At 44.3% G+C, this 17,140-nt stretch overlaps 1 protein-coding gene across 4 annotated transcripts; it reads right to left on the reverse strand.

Moving 5' to 3' along the window:
* Window positions 1-1,965: 1,965 nt before the first annotated feature.
* TYW5 (tRNA-yW synthesizing protein 5) lies at window positions 1,966-16,968 on the reverse strand. Of its 4 annotated transcripts, none has more exons than XM_081849365.1 (8): window positions 16,526-16,955; window positions 15,333-15,487; window positions 10,861-10,930; window positions 8,576-8,620; window positions 6,898-7,035; window positions 6,593-6,680; window positions 4,524-4,640; window positions 1,966-3,016 (listed from the first exon to the last, which is right to left on the reverse strand). In XM_081849365.1, exons 1-8 carry the CDS (start codon window positions 16,604-16,606, stop codon window positions 2,760-2,762), a joined length of 951 nt encoding a protein of 316 aa, XP_081705491.1. In that variant the 5' UTR covers window positions 16,607-16,955; the 3' UTR covers window positions 1,966-2,759. The 4 variants fall into 4 exon arrangements, with proteins under 4 accessions (XP_081705491.1, XP_081705493.1, XP_081705492.1 ...); XM_081849367.1 differs by lacking the exon at window positions 16,526-16,955 and adding an exon at window positions 16,315-16,503; XM_081849368.1 differs by lacking the exon at window positions 1,966-3,016 and adding an exon at window positions 3,146-4,204 and having other exon boundaries at window positions 4,452-4,640; window positions 16,526-16,968.
* Window positions 16,969-17,140: the final 172 nt, after the last annotated feature.

Here is a 17,140-nt window from a genome sequence, read left to right on the forward strand (position 1 = left end):
CAGTGTTCCAAGAGGTTCCCCCCACCTCCTGCACAGACCGTTGTTTCTCTAATAGTAGTGCTTTCATTAGTGTTCCATGCTTCATCAGATAAATCCACAGCTCTTGACTAGTTGCTCTCTTTTAAGAACTCCCATTTGATGGCAGTAGGTTGAGCAAATAGCAGCAAAAAAAAGAATGCACTAGTTTAAAGCTGCTTGCTTTAAACTAGCCAGTCCCCTTCAAACACTGTAGGTTTTGGTCTAGAAATGTGAATGTTACCTTCTCATATACCAAGTATGTCTATACAGGAGACTTAATCAATTACCAAGGCAAGGTGGACTAATTAAGTTTGGCTTTAAGAAACAACCAGCCAAATTTAAAGTGCTGTATTTTTCGCTCTATAGGACGCACCAGACCATAGGAGGGGGGAGAACAGGGGAAAAAAATGTTTTTCTTGTTCTGCCCCTCTAAAACAAGGTGCGTTCAAGAGCAGGTCAGGGAACAGCGCAAAGGCTGCGTGCAGCCTTGCCGCTGCTCCCCAAGCTTGTGGGCCTGGCAGTGGGGGGAAGCGCTGCTTTCCCCCACCGCCAGCCTCAAAGATCCCTGAAGCCTTTGGAGCGCAGCTGCACTCCAAAGGCTTGAGGCTTTGGGGACAGCCTTTCAAGCCTCCGCAGGGCAGCAGGGTGAAGGCTTTGTGCAGCCATCCCCAAGCTGGAACAGCAAGACGGAGGGCTGCGCAGCGCCCCGTCTCCCTGTTTTGGCTTCGGGGACAGTCTTTCAAGCGGAGGCTTTGCGCAGCCATCCCGAAGCTAGAACAGCTTCAGGCTGCAGGCTGCTATCTGCAAGCCTTGGGAGCCTGGCGGGAACTCCCGCCGGGATCCGAAGGTTTGCGGATATCTGCCCCAAGCCCGGGGTGCGCAGCGCTGTGCTCCCCAGGCTTCGGGCTTCAGGCTGCTATCCACAAGCCTTCGGAGCCCAGCGGGACTTCCCGCCAAGCTCTGAAGGCTTGCGGATAGCTGCCTGGAGAGCAAGAGGGGTTGGTGCACACCGACCCCTCTCGCTCTGCAGGCTTCAGCGAAAGCCTGCATTCGCTCCATAGGACACACACACATTTCCCCTTCATTTTTGGAGGGGGGAAGTGTGTCCTATAGAGCGAAAAATACGGTACTTTGCCATTGAAATGTGGAATATACTGTATTTTTCGCTCCATAAGATGCATTTTTCCCCTCCAAAAATTAAGGTGAAATGTGTGTGCGTCCTATAGAGCGAATGCAGGCTGTGCGGCTAAGCCCAAAGCCAGAACAGGGAGACGGAGCGCTGTGGAGCGCTCCATCTCGCTCTTCTAGCTTGGGGATGGCTGCGCAAAACCTCTGCAGGGCGGCGGGGTGCCTTCACCCCGCTGCCCTGCGGAGGCTACAAGGGCTGTCCCCGAAGCCTCAAGCCTTTGGAGTGCAGCAGGAACTCGCGCTGCGCTCCAAAGGCTTTGGGTCAGCGAAAGGAACCCGAGGAACCCTGGGTCAGCGAAAGGAACCCGAGGTCCCGCTGCGCTCCAAAGGCTTCAGGGATCTTTGAGGCTCCCGGTGGGGGAAAGCAGCCTTTGCGCTGTTCCCCGACCTGTTCTCCCCCTCCTATGGTCCGGTGTGTCCTATAGAGCAAAAAATACGGTACTTTCAGCTTCATAAATTTAGACTGAATGCTTACACCTGCATCTATTTTTAAAACGCAAGTGTTACACCATATTGAATGAGTTTTAATTTAAGATTTTGTGGTAGACAGCCCAAAAATGCTTATGGTAGACCACTTTTCAAACAGAAGCTGAAGAGTAGAGCTAAACTCAAAAGTGTTCTGGTTATAGAATCACTTGCACAAATATGAGCATGGCTATAGAAGCTCCCTATTATGGCACCATATGAATGTTTGCACCTGCATTTTAAGGTCAGTTCCAGCATCTGTTGTCTTCCTTGCGCAGTTCACTGGATCAAACCTTGTGATTTGCAAGCTAAAATTTCATATTTTGAAATAAAAATGCAAAGACATTTCTAGAAAGTGGGAATGGAAGTTAATGAGCAGAAATGTGTTTTGTCATGAGGATAATAATGTTAGGATAGTCTCCTCAAACGGGAATAAGATCTTGGAAGAAATAAAACAGGTTTAATAAAGCACTGAGGGGGTGCTCAGTGGATTATAAGAGTGGTATCTACTGGAGCCAGATATTTGATAAGGCACAACCTGCTAATTTGTAACCCCCAGCATCAGTTGTTATTTTGCAATACTTTATATGCTTGACTCAGTTTCATCTTCATGTAGAAAAGCAGCCATTAAACTCTGTTCAATACCCCCTCATGGATTCTGCCAAGTGAATTGTGTAGGCTTTGCTTGCATAAAGTTTGTATTTCAGTTCGGTGGGGCGGATACTTTACTGTTTTTTATTCTTTATATATTTAAAATCACCTGGTCCAGAGAGCTCTGTGTGCAAATAGTTGCTTGAAGCTACCACAAAATTCAGAGCAGTTTTTAGAAGAAATGTTAGAGGAAACAAGCACCACCCACATCTCTTTGTATTGTGTAATCTAACTATTTAAAACAAGTTTTAAATAAATTCTTTTGGTGACAAATTATGTGTCTATTCATTAATGGACCAGTACTCCAGCTTTACTTTTATATAAACTTGGGGCAAAGTTCCAACAAACACACACATAAAGTGAACAATGGAAGAACCCATGGCAAAGTATCTATGTGCAATGTCTGTAGGCCAGCTCATGAGATGTTTGTAAAAAAACTATTCATAGTTAGTACTGTAGGTTTTTTCTTGAATCCGTAAAACCATTCTCCGGCCGTAAAAGTCTCTGTATTCCTCTGGTAGCTCTTCTAGGGTTTTCAGTGCCCTGTCTAAAATCTGTACTGCCCTTGAGGCTGCCGCAAGGTCTTTGTTTCCATAGGTGTCTGTCTTATCATAGCAATTAGAAGGAAGGTGTTTCCAGAAAACATTGACTCCCACGCCAAACTCCTCAGAAGTCACATTATGGAACCACAAAGCTATAAGGAGAGAGAGAAAAACTTTGAATGAAAATGCCTTACAGACAATGCAGTAACTAGAATCTGTAAGATATTGCTGTGAACAGTTAAAGAGAATGCTGTTCCAAATGCTCTAGTTTTGTTTTAAAAAAATAAAACACCAATTTTTATGGCTAGCAAACAGTAATTGTACTTTAAGAATGTTTCAGCTTGGCAGAGGCTGCTATATTTTCAGTATTCAGCCTTCAGAATTTTGTGTAAATATTAATTATATGCACAGTTAGGTGGAGCTTATGATTTTCTACAGCTAAGACCACAGTTTGACAATAATCTCAGCCCTAATATCCTGTGTGACTAATGCAATACCTAGGAGCAGGGCTATGTAATGCCCTCGCCAAGCGGCATATAATATAGCATGCCTTCCATGCAATCTGGACCTGCCAAGTGCTTGACACCCCTGTTTCTACAGCCCAAGCCTGGCAGCAAAAATGGGAGGTTTATTTATTTGCTAGTGATCTGCTTTGCCATGGGCAGACAGCTAGGTTTGATTTAGTGGCTCATAATTTGCAGAGGGCCTGATTTAAGCATAAATTGAAATAAAGACTCCCAATGACACATTTTGAAGAAGACAGTATTTTAACCTCAAACCTCAAAGATCAGTTCATAGAAATGAGTCCTTATCTTGATAGTATTCAGACATAGCCTTTTGTAAGTCTTCAGGGACTTACTTTTTACTGTTTAAAGGAAGAGAACTTGAAAAACCTGTATAGCAGAGGACTCGGGTTGCTAAAATGCAGCACCATGGTTAACTGAAAAAAATGGCAGTAAGTGTTAAGGGGGGGAAATGTGATTTTCTGCTTTATACACCAATCCTCATTTCCAGAAATGTTATATAATTCAGTCAACATTGCATTCACGTTTTCTAAGAAAACTGAAGTGCTAAGTTTGTAACAGTCCACTCTGCCATTTTCCCAGGTAGGCTAGATTAATCACACTTATTACAAAACAAAGACTTGTGAATGCAACTATTTCCTCACCTGAGCATTAATGCTGTCTTTAACTGCATGTCATGTATTCTGATGCAAGTACATTGATTAGATTTTAGTCCGCTCGTGTGCTATTTAAACACTTAAACCCTCTTGAGGAGAGCAGATAGCTACAACTGCCTAGTGTCCTCAGCGTCTGCAACGCTGTCAGTACTCTGAAATGCTATTATTATGCTAATATAATTATGCCAGGTCAGTTTTGAAACAAGCTATATTGAAAATGTATCCACATGCAAAGCATACCCAATACATAATTTTTGTAGGTGTGATGTAGCATTCATTTGGGTGCAGTTTTTAAAAGATGCATCCTCTTGGAAAAATCCACAGAGACACACACACGGCTGCACCATGCGATTTAAGCTGATTAATCATACCACCGTAAGTTTTTTGGATTGTTACATACATTGTACACCTTTAGCCCCTTAAACAGCAATCCAAGAAGTAATGGAGGAAAACAAAACGAGATTTCTGTGCCCACTTACCTGGAATAAACAAGACATCTCCTGCATTTAGCTGGCATTCATAACGTCTGGCCTTGACAAAGAGAGGGTATTTTTTCAAATCTGGCTCGTCCACATCTAGCACCTCGGATTTGGTACCTAATGAAGATGTGAACCAACAATGGACATGACTGTTTTGCTATTCGATTACTCTCAGGGATGCAAACATACTATGCAGGTATCCCAATGTGGGAAAAGGCAGAGAGGAAAAAATGCATGTGTGTGTATACACTCCTGTGTGCTGAAGGCTGTCAATAGTACCCTATTTCTATTACTCTAGCTGACATTTGCAGCTATCAAATATAAGTGAATCCAATTCAGCCACGGTGTACTTTTAAAGGAAACATTCATCAGAACGGCTGACATACTTACCCTCAATCCTAAAAATACTAGAACCTGTTTCACTGAAAGTGAAGGGACAGGATACCCAAATCCTGTCTGTGAAATCACCCCAGGCCTCAAAACTGTCCAAAATTCCTTTTGTCTTCTAAAAATCCACAGCTAAAGCTTTCCTCTGCTTATTCTCACAAGATGATGTGCATAGGCAAACCGTTACTTTTTATCAGTACAAGAAGGCTTCAAAAAGCTAATGAATAGGCAAGGCAAGGCCTGAGAACTGAATCTTATCTCATTCCAGTTGCAACACATCTGAACATGCTGAACACAAGGCTTCTCTCATTCCCCCTTTCCTGGGAAGGGTGCCAAGAGTCCAAAAGAGTCCCAAGACAGGGGAGCTTTCTGTTCATGCTCAGAGGAACTCATGGGCAGGACTCCTGAGGGAGGAGAAAAGGGGAGGGAACTGGAATGGATATATACTCTGTGCACACGACTGTGAACTTGTGCATGCCTTTTGTGAGTTATCACACTTGCTCCTTCTACCAGTTCATGGATGGTAGAAATAAAGCTTTCTCTCTGAAACTATTCCTTGAGTGTCTGTTGACTCCCATTTTCCCTTTCCCGGGCGCAATATTTTTCCCACCCGAGGGCAAAGCCTCATAAGGCTACAAAAGTAAACATAGCACAACAGGATTTTGCCACAAGCCTGTTATGTTCCTCCACTCGAGTGATTTCCGTAAAGATTGCTTGAATGTATGTATCATTCTGAACAGAATCTTCTACTCAGTCTCATCTAGAATGCAAACTGCCAATCAGAGTAACTGTCAAATGATCTCTACCAATTTGCACCTGGTTCATAAGTTGCCTGTCTAGCTATCTCAGTGGAGAAAAGGACTGGATTTGTCTGGTTGGGGTTTGGGGGTGTTCCCCCCCCCTTTTTTATAGCTTGGAAGTGACTAAGTGCTGACCCAGGAGATGTGGAGTTGTTTAGAAAGCAATGTGCTCACAATCCTAGGCAATGCTATTTTTTAAAAAAAAGCATCCTGAAAATTACAGGGCAGTTCGCTTAACATCTGGTCTGTAAAAAAAGTGGAATAAAGCATTACTTAGTATGGAATAACCCTGAGATTAAGAGTCTCATGCTGTACCAGCTGGGCTATCCCAGGGCCCAATGACCATCAATTGTTATGGCTAAATGGAAACTTCACGTCCAGAGGCAGTTTGACAGCAAATAACAGTTGCCGGAGGGCAACAGCGGGGAAATGTTGCTGTTGTCATGCCCTGCTTCACGTGGGCTCGCCAGAGGCATCTGGTGGGTCACCGTGGGGCAGGATAGGCCTTTGGTTTGATCCAGCCGGTCATGTGAGTACTAAGCTACCCAAGAGTGAAGAAAATGGGTTGTATCCAGCGAAGTCAGAGCAGACCCACTGAAATCAATGGACATGACTAATTTAAGCTCATTGACTTCAGTGGATCTGCTCTGGCCTAGCTAGATAAAACCCCATGGGCAGAATCCATTGTTAGGAAAGCAGACTTCCACTTATGCAACTGGATTTCTCCTTTCGCTTGTGTGCCCCCCAAATCTACTCTGGAGGGTCTCCATTGGAGTAGTTTCTGGGGGGAGGTGTCGCAGGTGGGACTGGGGGGGAGGAGGAGGCAGGGAGGGGGAGTCCCACTGCACAAGTGAAAGTGAGTTCCTGTGGCGTGTAACATACCTGATAAATACAAATATGGTGCATCACGAGGACTGTACAGTACAACCTTCTTCTTTCCGGTCACCTGAATTAAGAAGTTATCCATTACCTAAAAATGTGAAAATGACAAGTGTTACTTGGCATGCATCCAGAAAAGAATTTCAGTTATCACAATACAGTGGTACCTCGGGTTACATACACTTCAGGTTACAGACTCCACTAGTGGTGCTTCAGGTTAAGAACCGTTTCAGTTACACTGCCAATAAAGCGTAAGATGAGCTTGTCATAGTTCTTTGTTAAAAGATGCTTAGAGGCATGTTACCTACATCATAATGTGTCCAAAGTTGCATTCCTGCTGAGCTTATGCGGAAGACAGTGGAGAAAAACTGCTCTTTTTCAAAGTACTCCGGGATCTGAATATCATCTGCCAGCAGAGGAAACTGCTTTCTGAGATCTGCAATCTCCTGAAACAAAAACAAAGAATAAAGGGAGGGGTCATATTTAAGGTTTTCTATGAAGTGTCCGATCCAAGGGGAAAGGGTGGAAATCATTGGGACACTACATACAGGCATGATCTCATTCCTCAGCAGGTGCTGAGAATAATTAAGGAGCAGATCCATCCGTATTTCTTCCCACATAAACATGAGGGGCCATTGGAAACTCGACTGAATATTTTGACTTAGTAGACGAACTGGTAAAAAGGTTAAAGGGACCCCTGACCATTAGGTCCAGTCGTGACCAACTCTGGGGTTGCGGCGCTCATCTCACTTTATTGGCAGAGGGAGCCAATGTACAGCTTCTGGGTCATGTGGCCAGCATGACTAAGCCGCTTCTGGCAAACCAGAGCAGTGCACGGAAACGCTGTTTACCTTCCCGCTGGAGCAGTACCTACTTATCTACTTGCACCTTAACATGCTTTCAAACTGCTAGGTTGGCAGGAGCAGGGACCGAGCAACGGGAGCTCGCCCCGTTGCGGGGATTCGAACCGCCAACCTCCTGATCGGCAAGTCCTAGGCTCTGTGGTTTAACCCTGCCCCTAGATGAACTAGTACGAGCTGCCAAAAAAAAGGCCTTTTTGTTTGACAAGGATAAATTGGGTCCCTGAGCCACAATAACCAGGGTTGTTCGTGGTCTACGTTTGGATAAATAAGGCACAATAGGATGTGTACGAATGCGGTAATTGTGTGTACATTTTGCATCTTAAAAAAAAGAAAGAAAAGGTCCCAAACACCACATTCAGTTCCAAACCCTGCAGAAACAGGGGTTTCTTTTTTGCAAGGGGGCAGGAGAGGTACGAGTAGATTAGGAACATCTGGCTGGAATAACATGGTTGAAGTTTGCTTAGGAAACATTACACATTCTTCAGAACCAGTAGCGTCTTTTGCAAACACTACCTGTACACTTTCAGATCAATCTCCAAAACCGTATGAATCAGCAGGGCCAGATTTAGGTTTGATGAGGCCCTAAGCTACTGAAGATAATGGGGCCCTTTGTAAGTCCAGCAGTCCTTTGTCAACAACAAATTGTCACTGTTTTTTGTGTTGAATATATGCTTAATGGTAATTTATGAACCTAATCACTATCTAAAGCCATTTGCACATAACCAAGAGGTGCCTACACAACACAAAACACTGTTGCTGTATGTCAGTTTTATTTTATTTCTTTTTTAACTTATATTTTGGAAATGTACATCCAGGTTTTTTTCCCTTTAAATTTTGTTGGGGGCCCCCAAGAGAGTGGGGCCCTAAGCTATAGCATGTTAAGCCTATACGTAAATCCAGGACTGTGAATCAGGGAGGACTGTGACAGGGAATGGTCCGGCATTTTGTGCCTACATGTCCTCTAAATGAGTGAAAAGGGTTCACTCAATTCTCCCACCCACCCCCATCAGATCCAAACTGCCCTCTTTTCCCCTCTTTTCTTTTTCTAAGACAAGACATATTCCAATGAAGTGTTTTATAGGAAAGCAATGAACACTCCTTAAGAAGAGACACCATTACTCACCTTCCTTGGGTCTTCTCCTAGGGATCGCAAATAATATTTTTCATCCTTAAGAAAGACAGAAGTCATTTCAATGAACACACATCAACATTTTGCTGTGGGTCACGAAATTAAAAGACGCCTGCTTCTTGGGAGAAAAGCAATGGCAAACCTAGACAGCATCTTAAAAAGCAGAGACATCACCTTGCCGACAAAGGTCCGTATAGGTAAAGCTATGGTTTTCCCACTAGTGATGTATGGAAGTGAGAGCTGGACCATAAAGAAGGCTGATCGCCGAAGAATTGATGCTTTTGAATTATGGTGCTGGATGAGACTCTTGAGAGTCCCATGGACTGCAAGAAGATCAAACCGATCCATTCTGAAGGAAATCAGCCCTGAGTGCTCACTGGAAGGACAGATCCTGAAGCTGAGGCTCCAGTACTTTGGCCACCTCATGAGAAGAGAAGACTCCCTGGAAAAGACCCTGATGTTGGGAAAGATGGAGGGCACAAGGAGAAGGGGACGACAGATGACAAGATGGTTGGACAGTGTTCTCGAAGCTACCAGCATGAGTTTGACCAAACTGCGGGAGGCAGTGGAAGACAGGAGTGCCTGGCGTGCTCTGGTCCACGGGGTCACGAAGAGTCGGACACGACTAAACGACTAAACAACAACAACAAATGGCTTGATGGATCCAGTCTAATTTGCTAAGTTGATGGGGTTTTTTTCCTGTTGTTTGCTGAAGAAATGGAACATTATTTAGAAATAATGCAAATCAATGTAAGCAAGGTCCTGATATCTTGGACAATTATTGACTCATTTAAAGCCCATCCAACAGTAGCTATTTAATTAGCATTCATTCTGATTTGTTTGCATCAAAGCAACTGTTCACCTCATACTTTGCAGGGCATTTTCCAGTCACTTTCCCTATTGCAAAAAATCTCATTTTTGAAAAAAGTGGGCTGTAGATGTGTAAAACAGAGTTGCAATTTGCCACTCACCTAATTATTAGCAGCTAACTGAATAAATTATTACAATATTAAAGTCTGGTGATCTTTAGCCAAGAGGAACCACTGTCTTGTCTCAGCAAAACATGTATCATTTAGCTAATCAGCTTAAAGATTTTAGGTCAAGCTTCCTCAACCTCGGCCCTCCAGATGTTTTGAGACTACAATTCCCATCATCCCTGACCACTGGTCCTGGTAGCTAGGGATCACGGGAGTTGTAGGCCAAAAACATCTGGCGGGCGAATGTTGTGGAAGCCGGTTTTAGGTCTTTGTCCACTCAAAAACTGTCATGCCAAAGAGAGAATGAGCCCCATGCTTAATACAGTGGGAGTTATTATTAAAGGTAAAGGTAAAGGGACCCCTGACCATTAGGTCCAGTCGTGACCGACTCTGGGGTTGTGGCGCTCATCTCGCTTTATTGGCCGAGGGAGCTGGCGTACAGCTTCCGGGTCATGTGGCCAGCATGACTAAGCCACTTCTGGCGAACCAGAGCAGTGCACGGAAACACCGTTTACCTTCCCACCGGAGCAGTGCCTATTTATCTACTTGCACTCTGACGTGCTTTCGACCTGCTAGGTTGGCAGGAGCAGGGACCGAGCAATGGGAGCTCACCCCGTCGCGGGGATTCGAACCGCCGACCTTCTGATCGGCAAGTCCTAGGCTCTATGGTTTAACCCACAGCACCACCCGTGTCCCTACTCACGTCACATGGCAAATACTAAAACATTTTGAAATAAAAGGAGAAATGTTTAAAGTAGCTACTCAGCTAAAGGGGTCGAAGTGCTTCAGAAACTGTATGTGAAACAGCTTCGAATCCAGCATAGAACAAGTGCTATTAAAAAGAACTCTTCTGCCTATTGTCATATAATCAGCCACAATGCAGTCAATCACGCTGCAAATATAAAGTATAAGTCACCGGGGTGAATATCATAGAAATGTAGAGTTGAAAAGGACCCCCAGGTGATGGTGGTTTTTAATGCTGGATCCCACCATAGTCTATGTGCACTGGCTATAAATGCATCAAAGATTGGGCCGAAGTAAGGCACTGCAATCCTGCACACACAAACACATACCTGGGAGTACTTACTTTTGAGTAGACAGTCCTAAGATTGTACTGATATAATGCAACCCTGCCCACAGTTACTTGAGAGTAAGAACCACCCACACCCAGTAGAATTTACAGTGAAATACAGTTATTATCTCACATTTTAAGGCATTTCGCGGGATTAATATTTTGAATTTCAATCTACACCTCCCCCCAAAAACCCCTATCTCAGTGTAATTACAATCTCACAGTCTTACCTCTGAAATAAAGTAATCTGTATGTTTGGCTTCAGCAGCTCTCCTTATGAATACATCGAAAGGTAACGTTCTGAAATAAAAATATATTTAAATTAAAACTCTCCAGGCGTTTCACATGGAATAGGACTTTTGCCAGATATGGGGCACCATTGCAATAACAACTCCAAATAGATTGCTTCACTTTTTAAAACCCACAAGGCTAAACGGGGTGGGCAGGGGTGTGTGGAACCCCCTGCAAATTGCTTAACTGGCTTATATTTATACTGTTCGTTGATTTATGTTTTTAGCTTTGCACAGCATTGGTGGTTTTAATGTTTTAATGTTTCAATTATGTTGTGTCATGTTAATACTGGCAAGGAAACATGTCATTGGACTTAACTCTAAGTGCATTCCTTTAGGATTGTGCTATGAGCCCCACTGTTTACAATGGAAATAATTACAAGTAGCCCCGACACACCAAATTTGTGATTTTCAATTATGCTGGGGCATTATATTCAAAAACCAAGGCTCTCGTTTTCTTTTACACGGAGCAGCCTGAAGTTTAAGTAAGAGCAACAATGTCCCCCTTTGGTGTTTAAATGGGTCACGAGAATAGGAGCTGTCTAAGACAGGAATTTCACAGGCAAATGATAATGGACAACTGGATAAACTGGCTCTTGGTGGTGATATTACCCTGCTTGGTTCACTGGGGAAGAAGGAACGATTATTCAGAGCCACAGCGGAACAAAAAGGTCTGTCCATCAAGGGTTGTGAGGTGGGGATACAGCAATTAGGCTTTGAAAAGCAGTTCCAACAATTCAAGAAAAAAACACTCCGGGTAGCAGAACAGCTCCCAAACCCAATGCCAAAAAAGTTGTTTTTTCATTTTTCATTTTAACAAAACTGCATTTTTTCAGTTAATTGGTGCTAGATCAAATCAATTTTAAACTTCCAGTCATGGAAACTTATCAGAAACCTGTTAAAATACATACTGTAATTGTCATATAACCAGACATACTTCTGTCAATTACACTGCATATATAAAGGGTATATTCTCCTGGGGGTTTTCCTGAATCTCTGGGGGGTCTCCTGAATCTCCAGTGGGGGCGAGAATCCCATTGCGCTAGTCACTGTCCAAACTTTTTTCAAAGAGGGCCAGATTTGATGACGTGAAGGGCCGTGAGGGCCGACCAAAGGGCCAACCAAGCTTTTTTAAGGATTGAAGTTTTGGGATTTGAAGGGGCCGGATTAAACCAACCGGCGCCAGATTAGGCCCCCCGAAACGGACTTTGGACACGCTAGTAGGATTCCTTGTGCTGCCTTCTGCTAATGGAATTGGGTAGTTGAATCCCAACATATTAGGTCTTTTGTATGTCACCTTCCAGTTGTTGCTGAACTACAGTTGACCACTGGCCATGCTGGCTGAGGTTGATGAGAATCATAGTCCAAAATCAACTGGAGGGCAACCCAAGAATTACCAACGATAGAAGAATGGCAGATGAAGATGATGGGTTTTTCGGAGCTAGCCGACCTAACCGGAAGAGTCCACAACCAGGAAGAGTGGATTAAATTTAATGATTATTTAGTTAAATATGTTAAGTTAATATAACTGAAAACAGCTTGCAGATACTTAATTGGTTTAGGATTTTATTTATGTTAAGTGATGAATTAATATGTTTAATTCCATAATGTGAAGATTTAAGGATGTTTATGTTTAAGTTAAATTCATAAGAATTGTGATTTGGAAAACTGTTAAAAGGACATGCAATGAAATTCAACCAAGGGGAAGCAAGGAAGTCACTTAACAAAGTTAATAAGTGTAATTTTCAATAAGGTTATGCTTTATGTTTGTTTGTCTTGTGTGTGTGTGTGTGTGTGTGTGTGTTTGTTTGTAAAACTGTGAAAACCAATAAAAAAAATGTGGGGCAAAGAATCATCTGGAGGGCAAGACACTGGCTACCCCTGGCCCTTAGCCTATAAACCCCCTTGCTTATTTTCCCCAGGTTCTCTAGCACCCACTTTACTGCTTCTTCACCACATACCCAGCTCACACTCTCTCTCTCTGCCTCCCTCTCTCTCACACACAGGAACATAGATTCTCAGCACAATCTGGAACCCCTTCCTTTCAACAATGCTAGTAGGATCACCCATTTTAGAACTCCAAGTCTTGATTCTTTATTGGCCTACTACCAACAAGACATGACACAGGTATATACAGTGGTACCTCGGGTTACATACGCTTCAGGTTACAGACTCCGCTAACCCAGAAATAGTGCTTCCGGTTAAGAACTTTGCTTCAGGATGAGAACAGAAATTGTGCTCTGGCGGCGCGGCGGCAGCAGGAGGCCCCATTAGCTAAAGTGGTGCTTCAGGTTAAGATCAGTTTCAGGTTAAGTCTGGACCTCCGGAACGAATTAAGTACTTAACCTGAGGTACCACTGTATAGCATTCAAAGTGTTGGTGCTGACCTTTAAAGCCCTAAACGGCCTCGGTCCAGTATACCTGAAGGAGCATCTCCACCCATGTCATTCAGCCCTGACACTGAGGTCCAGCTCCAAAGGCCTTCTGGCGGTTCCCTCACTGCGAAAAGTGAAGTTATGGGGAAACAGGCAAGAGAGCCTTCTAACAGGTGGGTGGCTCTCTTCTGACAGGTGGGTGGGACCACTAGTCAATTACCTGATGTCATAAAGATGGCAGGTGATTGACACCTGTCAAAGTTCAGCGGTTAATCAGCTGCTTGGCACTTAAATGAAATCTCCTGAAAAGAGAGCATTTCTGTCTGCTAAGAACATGGTTGGGATTCAGAAATGTTTTCCCCCAGCACCTTAAATCCAAACTTCATCCTGTAGCCTTTCTAGGCCCTTTAACCATGGGTAGGAAAGCGTTGCACCCGGGGAGGGAAGAAAAGAGTCAAAACGACACCAAGGGGTTAAATACAGAGAAAGAGTGTTTATTCTGCCATTGGGGGGGGGGGGCTGAGGCACCTGTGTGATGAATTCACAAAACAGGCCGTGCGGAAAACATTTTTACAAGCAGGTTTTATCCTTTTTCCAAACCCCTTTTTTTCCTCTCCCACTTCACAGGTTTGCATAGAAATGTTTCTCTCTTGTTCCCTGGCTCTGTTCCCGGAAGAAAGTTTGCAACAAGCTGGATGTGCTATTGACAAGGTCAGCTAGCCTGAGAAGCGAAAAGGCATTGTTCTTCAGCTACCTTTTTGCTACAAAGAAAGATGCTTAGCTAAAAACTTTTTTAGCCTTAGAGAAAATAATTTGAAAAGTGCAATTTGAAAAGTGCTTGAGGCTTTGAGGCCTGGTTGGGGGGGGTCCCCCTTCACCCCTACAAACAGCGGACAGTTCCTTCAAAGTTCCTTGCAAAGGGCTTTCTGGCCCAGCCACTACTTTACGTCCTCCACAGATCATGTCATAGATGAAGCAAGGCCTAATTAGGCCTACAGTCCAGAAGTTCCACACTCCTGGTATATATATTTCCCAGTCCTGGTTTGAAAAAGCCACAAAACCCAATTGTGATGTCATGACAGTAGGAAAACAGCAGGGTGAGTGTACAGAAGAAAGCACAAGTCATCAGCAAAGTGGTCCGATCTGCACAATATTTGAATGTATCACAAAGCCACATAGGCAGGGAACTGCTTTTGCCTTGGTGTCCCATAAGATGTGAAGGCCTGAAAATTAAACTGAGGAGCAGAAGAGGTCACAGATAGCACGGGGCGATATATCAATATATCATCCATATCTTGATATTGGTTTCATGGTTTTTGACCTAGCAATATATCACGAATCATGGTGTGTTAGGGCTGGGCAATGTATCATCCAAAACCGGTTTCAAGTCCATATGATATTGGTTTTATAATTTTTGACCCGGCAATATATTGCGAATCATGGTGTGTGTGTGTGATGCCAAAATCAAATGGGGGGGGGGACATGAAGCCAGCCAATGCCTCTACACAGCTCCAACCTTACAATCCAACATTGTGATACAGTGGTACCTCGGGTTAAGTACTTAATTCATCCCAGAGGTCTGTTCTTAACCTGAAACTGTTCTTAACCTGAAGCACCACTTTAGCTAATGGGGCCTCCTGCTGCTGCTGCGCCGCCGGAGCACAATTTCTGTTCTTATCCTGAAGCAAAGTTCTTAACCAGAAGCACTATTTCTGGGTTAGTGGAGTCTGTAACCTGAAGCATATGTAACCTGAAGCGTATGTAACCTGAGGTACCACTGTATATCAGTATGTCACAATGTTTAACTGGTAATATATCACGTTGAAAACCAGATATCACCCACCACAGAACATCAGGTCAGCCGTTCTTGGAAGGAAAAAAATCTCTTACAGCTTCAAAAGCAGCACAAGATAATTCAGAATGTCATTTGCAAAGTTAAAGCACAGATCCCGTATAAAAAGTTTCAAGCAGAAGTACCGAGTCTCTAAAAGTCTGGAGCATTCCTCCAAAAGCAGAGAAAGTATTGAAACGGAATACCTATACAGAAAGTTCTTACTGAGGAAGTCCATCTGTGGCACTGCAGAAACATGAACCTTTACTTCTTTATTTCCTGATGCTTGACTGAGGTAATCCACGGTCCACTTGGTCATGCAAGGGCCCAAATCGATACCTTTCAGAACTACTGGCTTTCTCTAAGAATTAAAAAAATATATCATTGCAGAACATTTTTGCAACCATTCTCAACAGTACAGACAGTTATGACATCTAAGAATATACAGTGGTGCCCCGCAAGACGAATGCCTCGCTAGACGAAAAACGCGCAAGACGAAAGGGTTTTTCGTTTCTTGAGTTGCTTCGCAAGACGAATTTCCCTATGGGCTTGCTTTGCAAGACGAAAACGTCTTGCGGGTTTGCTTCCTTTTTCTTAAAGCCGTTAATACCCGGGGAATCCGCACTCCGCAAGACGAAGCAACTCGTAGAACGAATTAACTTCGTCTTGCGAGGCACCACTGTACTCGCATAATGTTACTAATCAATGCAAATACATACATGCTTTCAAACTTTACATCTTTGTTAAGTTGAGTTTCAACTTAAAAATGCTGAAAGTCAATATGAGCGTCATGTTGACGTTGTGATGTTCTGGTAAAATACAGGGCAGGGCAGGGCGGTTGGTGGGTGACTTGAAAGCAATCCATTACAACCTATTGCAGCCTAACAGGAGGACCTTCCTGGACTCTGTCACCCACATACATGAATTTGTAGACCTGTTTGGGCCTGGCTACAACCTAGCAGTTCGAAAGCACACAGTGCAAGCAGATAAATAGGTATCTCTCCGGAGGGAAGGTAAACGACCTTTCTGTGCGCTGTTCTGGTTCGCCAGAAGCGGCTTAGTCATGCTGGCCACATGGCCGGGAAGCTGTACACCGGCTCCCTCAGCCAATAAAGCGAGATGAGCGCCGCAACCCCAGAGTCGGTCACGACTGGACCTAATGGTCAGGGGTCCCTTTACCTTACCTACCCAGGGCTTAAATGCATGACCTTTCAAACACATGCATTTGGAGAGGACATCATGTGGCGTTGCTGTTTTACAGAAGGCGAAGCAGCAGCATGGCAATCAGTCCGACGGTTTTGTTTTTGTTTTTTTAAGAGTTCTACAAAAATATAAAGGTTATTATCGTTACAACGCTGGGAACCAGAGAACCAGGGAAAGTGCGGTTTTTTCCCCCTACCAGAGGGTAGATGTCCTGCAGAAAGCGCTCCCGGGTGACCCCGGGGTACTGAGCCAGGGGGATGACGCGCTGCCCCTCCATGCCGGGACCAGATCCTCTCTCCCTGTCGTTTTCGCGATCGGGTTGCTTCCTCCAGGGAAACCAGGCTTTCCAGGCTGAGAAGACCGCGCGGTTGTTTTCTCCTTTCTCAAGGGGAAGGTGGGATAAAGCAGACTCCTGCCTGGAAACCCCTCGCGAGGCGCTTCCAGCCCAGAGCGTAGTAGACGATCATGGGCTGGGTCAGCTCAGTCGGTAGGGCAGGGTTCCCCACACGTGGGTCTCCAGCTGATTTTGGACTACAATTCCCATCATCCCTAGCTAGGAGGACCCAGTGGCCAGGGATGATGGGAATTGTAGTCCGAAAAAAGCAGCTGGCGACCCAAGTTTGGGAAACCCTGCAGCAGAGCATGAATCGAGCGCTTTGTTAGGCTAAAACAATATTTCCCAAGCTTGGGTCTCCGGCGGCTTTTTTTTGGGGGGGGGGGGAGACACACAACTCCCACCATCCCTAGCGAGCAGCTGATTTTGGACTACAACTCCCACCATCCCTAGCGAGCAAGACCGGTGCTCGGGGAT

This window comes from Podarcis erhardii, assembly GCF_964252035.2.
Source record: "Podarcis erhardii genome assembly, chromosome: 1".
NCBI classification, from domain to species: domain Eukaryota; kingdom Metazoa; phylum Chordata; class Lepidosauria; order Squamata; family Lacertidae; genus Podarcis; species Podarcis erhardii.

Coding starts and splice junctions, on each gene's coding strand:
- TYW5 (XM_081849365.1), bottom strand. CDS start 16,606: ATGGAGGGGCAGCGCGTCATCCCCCTGGCTCAGTACCCCGGGGTCACC. Junction 10,931..15,332: donor AGTAAGAACTTTCTGTATAG/GTATTCCGTTTC, acceptor TTTTTATTTCAG/AACGTTACCTTTCGATGTAT. Junction 8,621..10,860: donor CAGATTACTTTATTTCAGAG/GTAAGACTGTGA, acceptor GTCTTTCTTAAG/GATGAAAAATATTATTTGCG.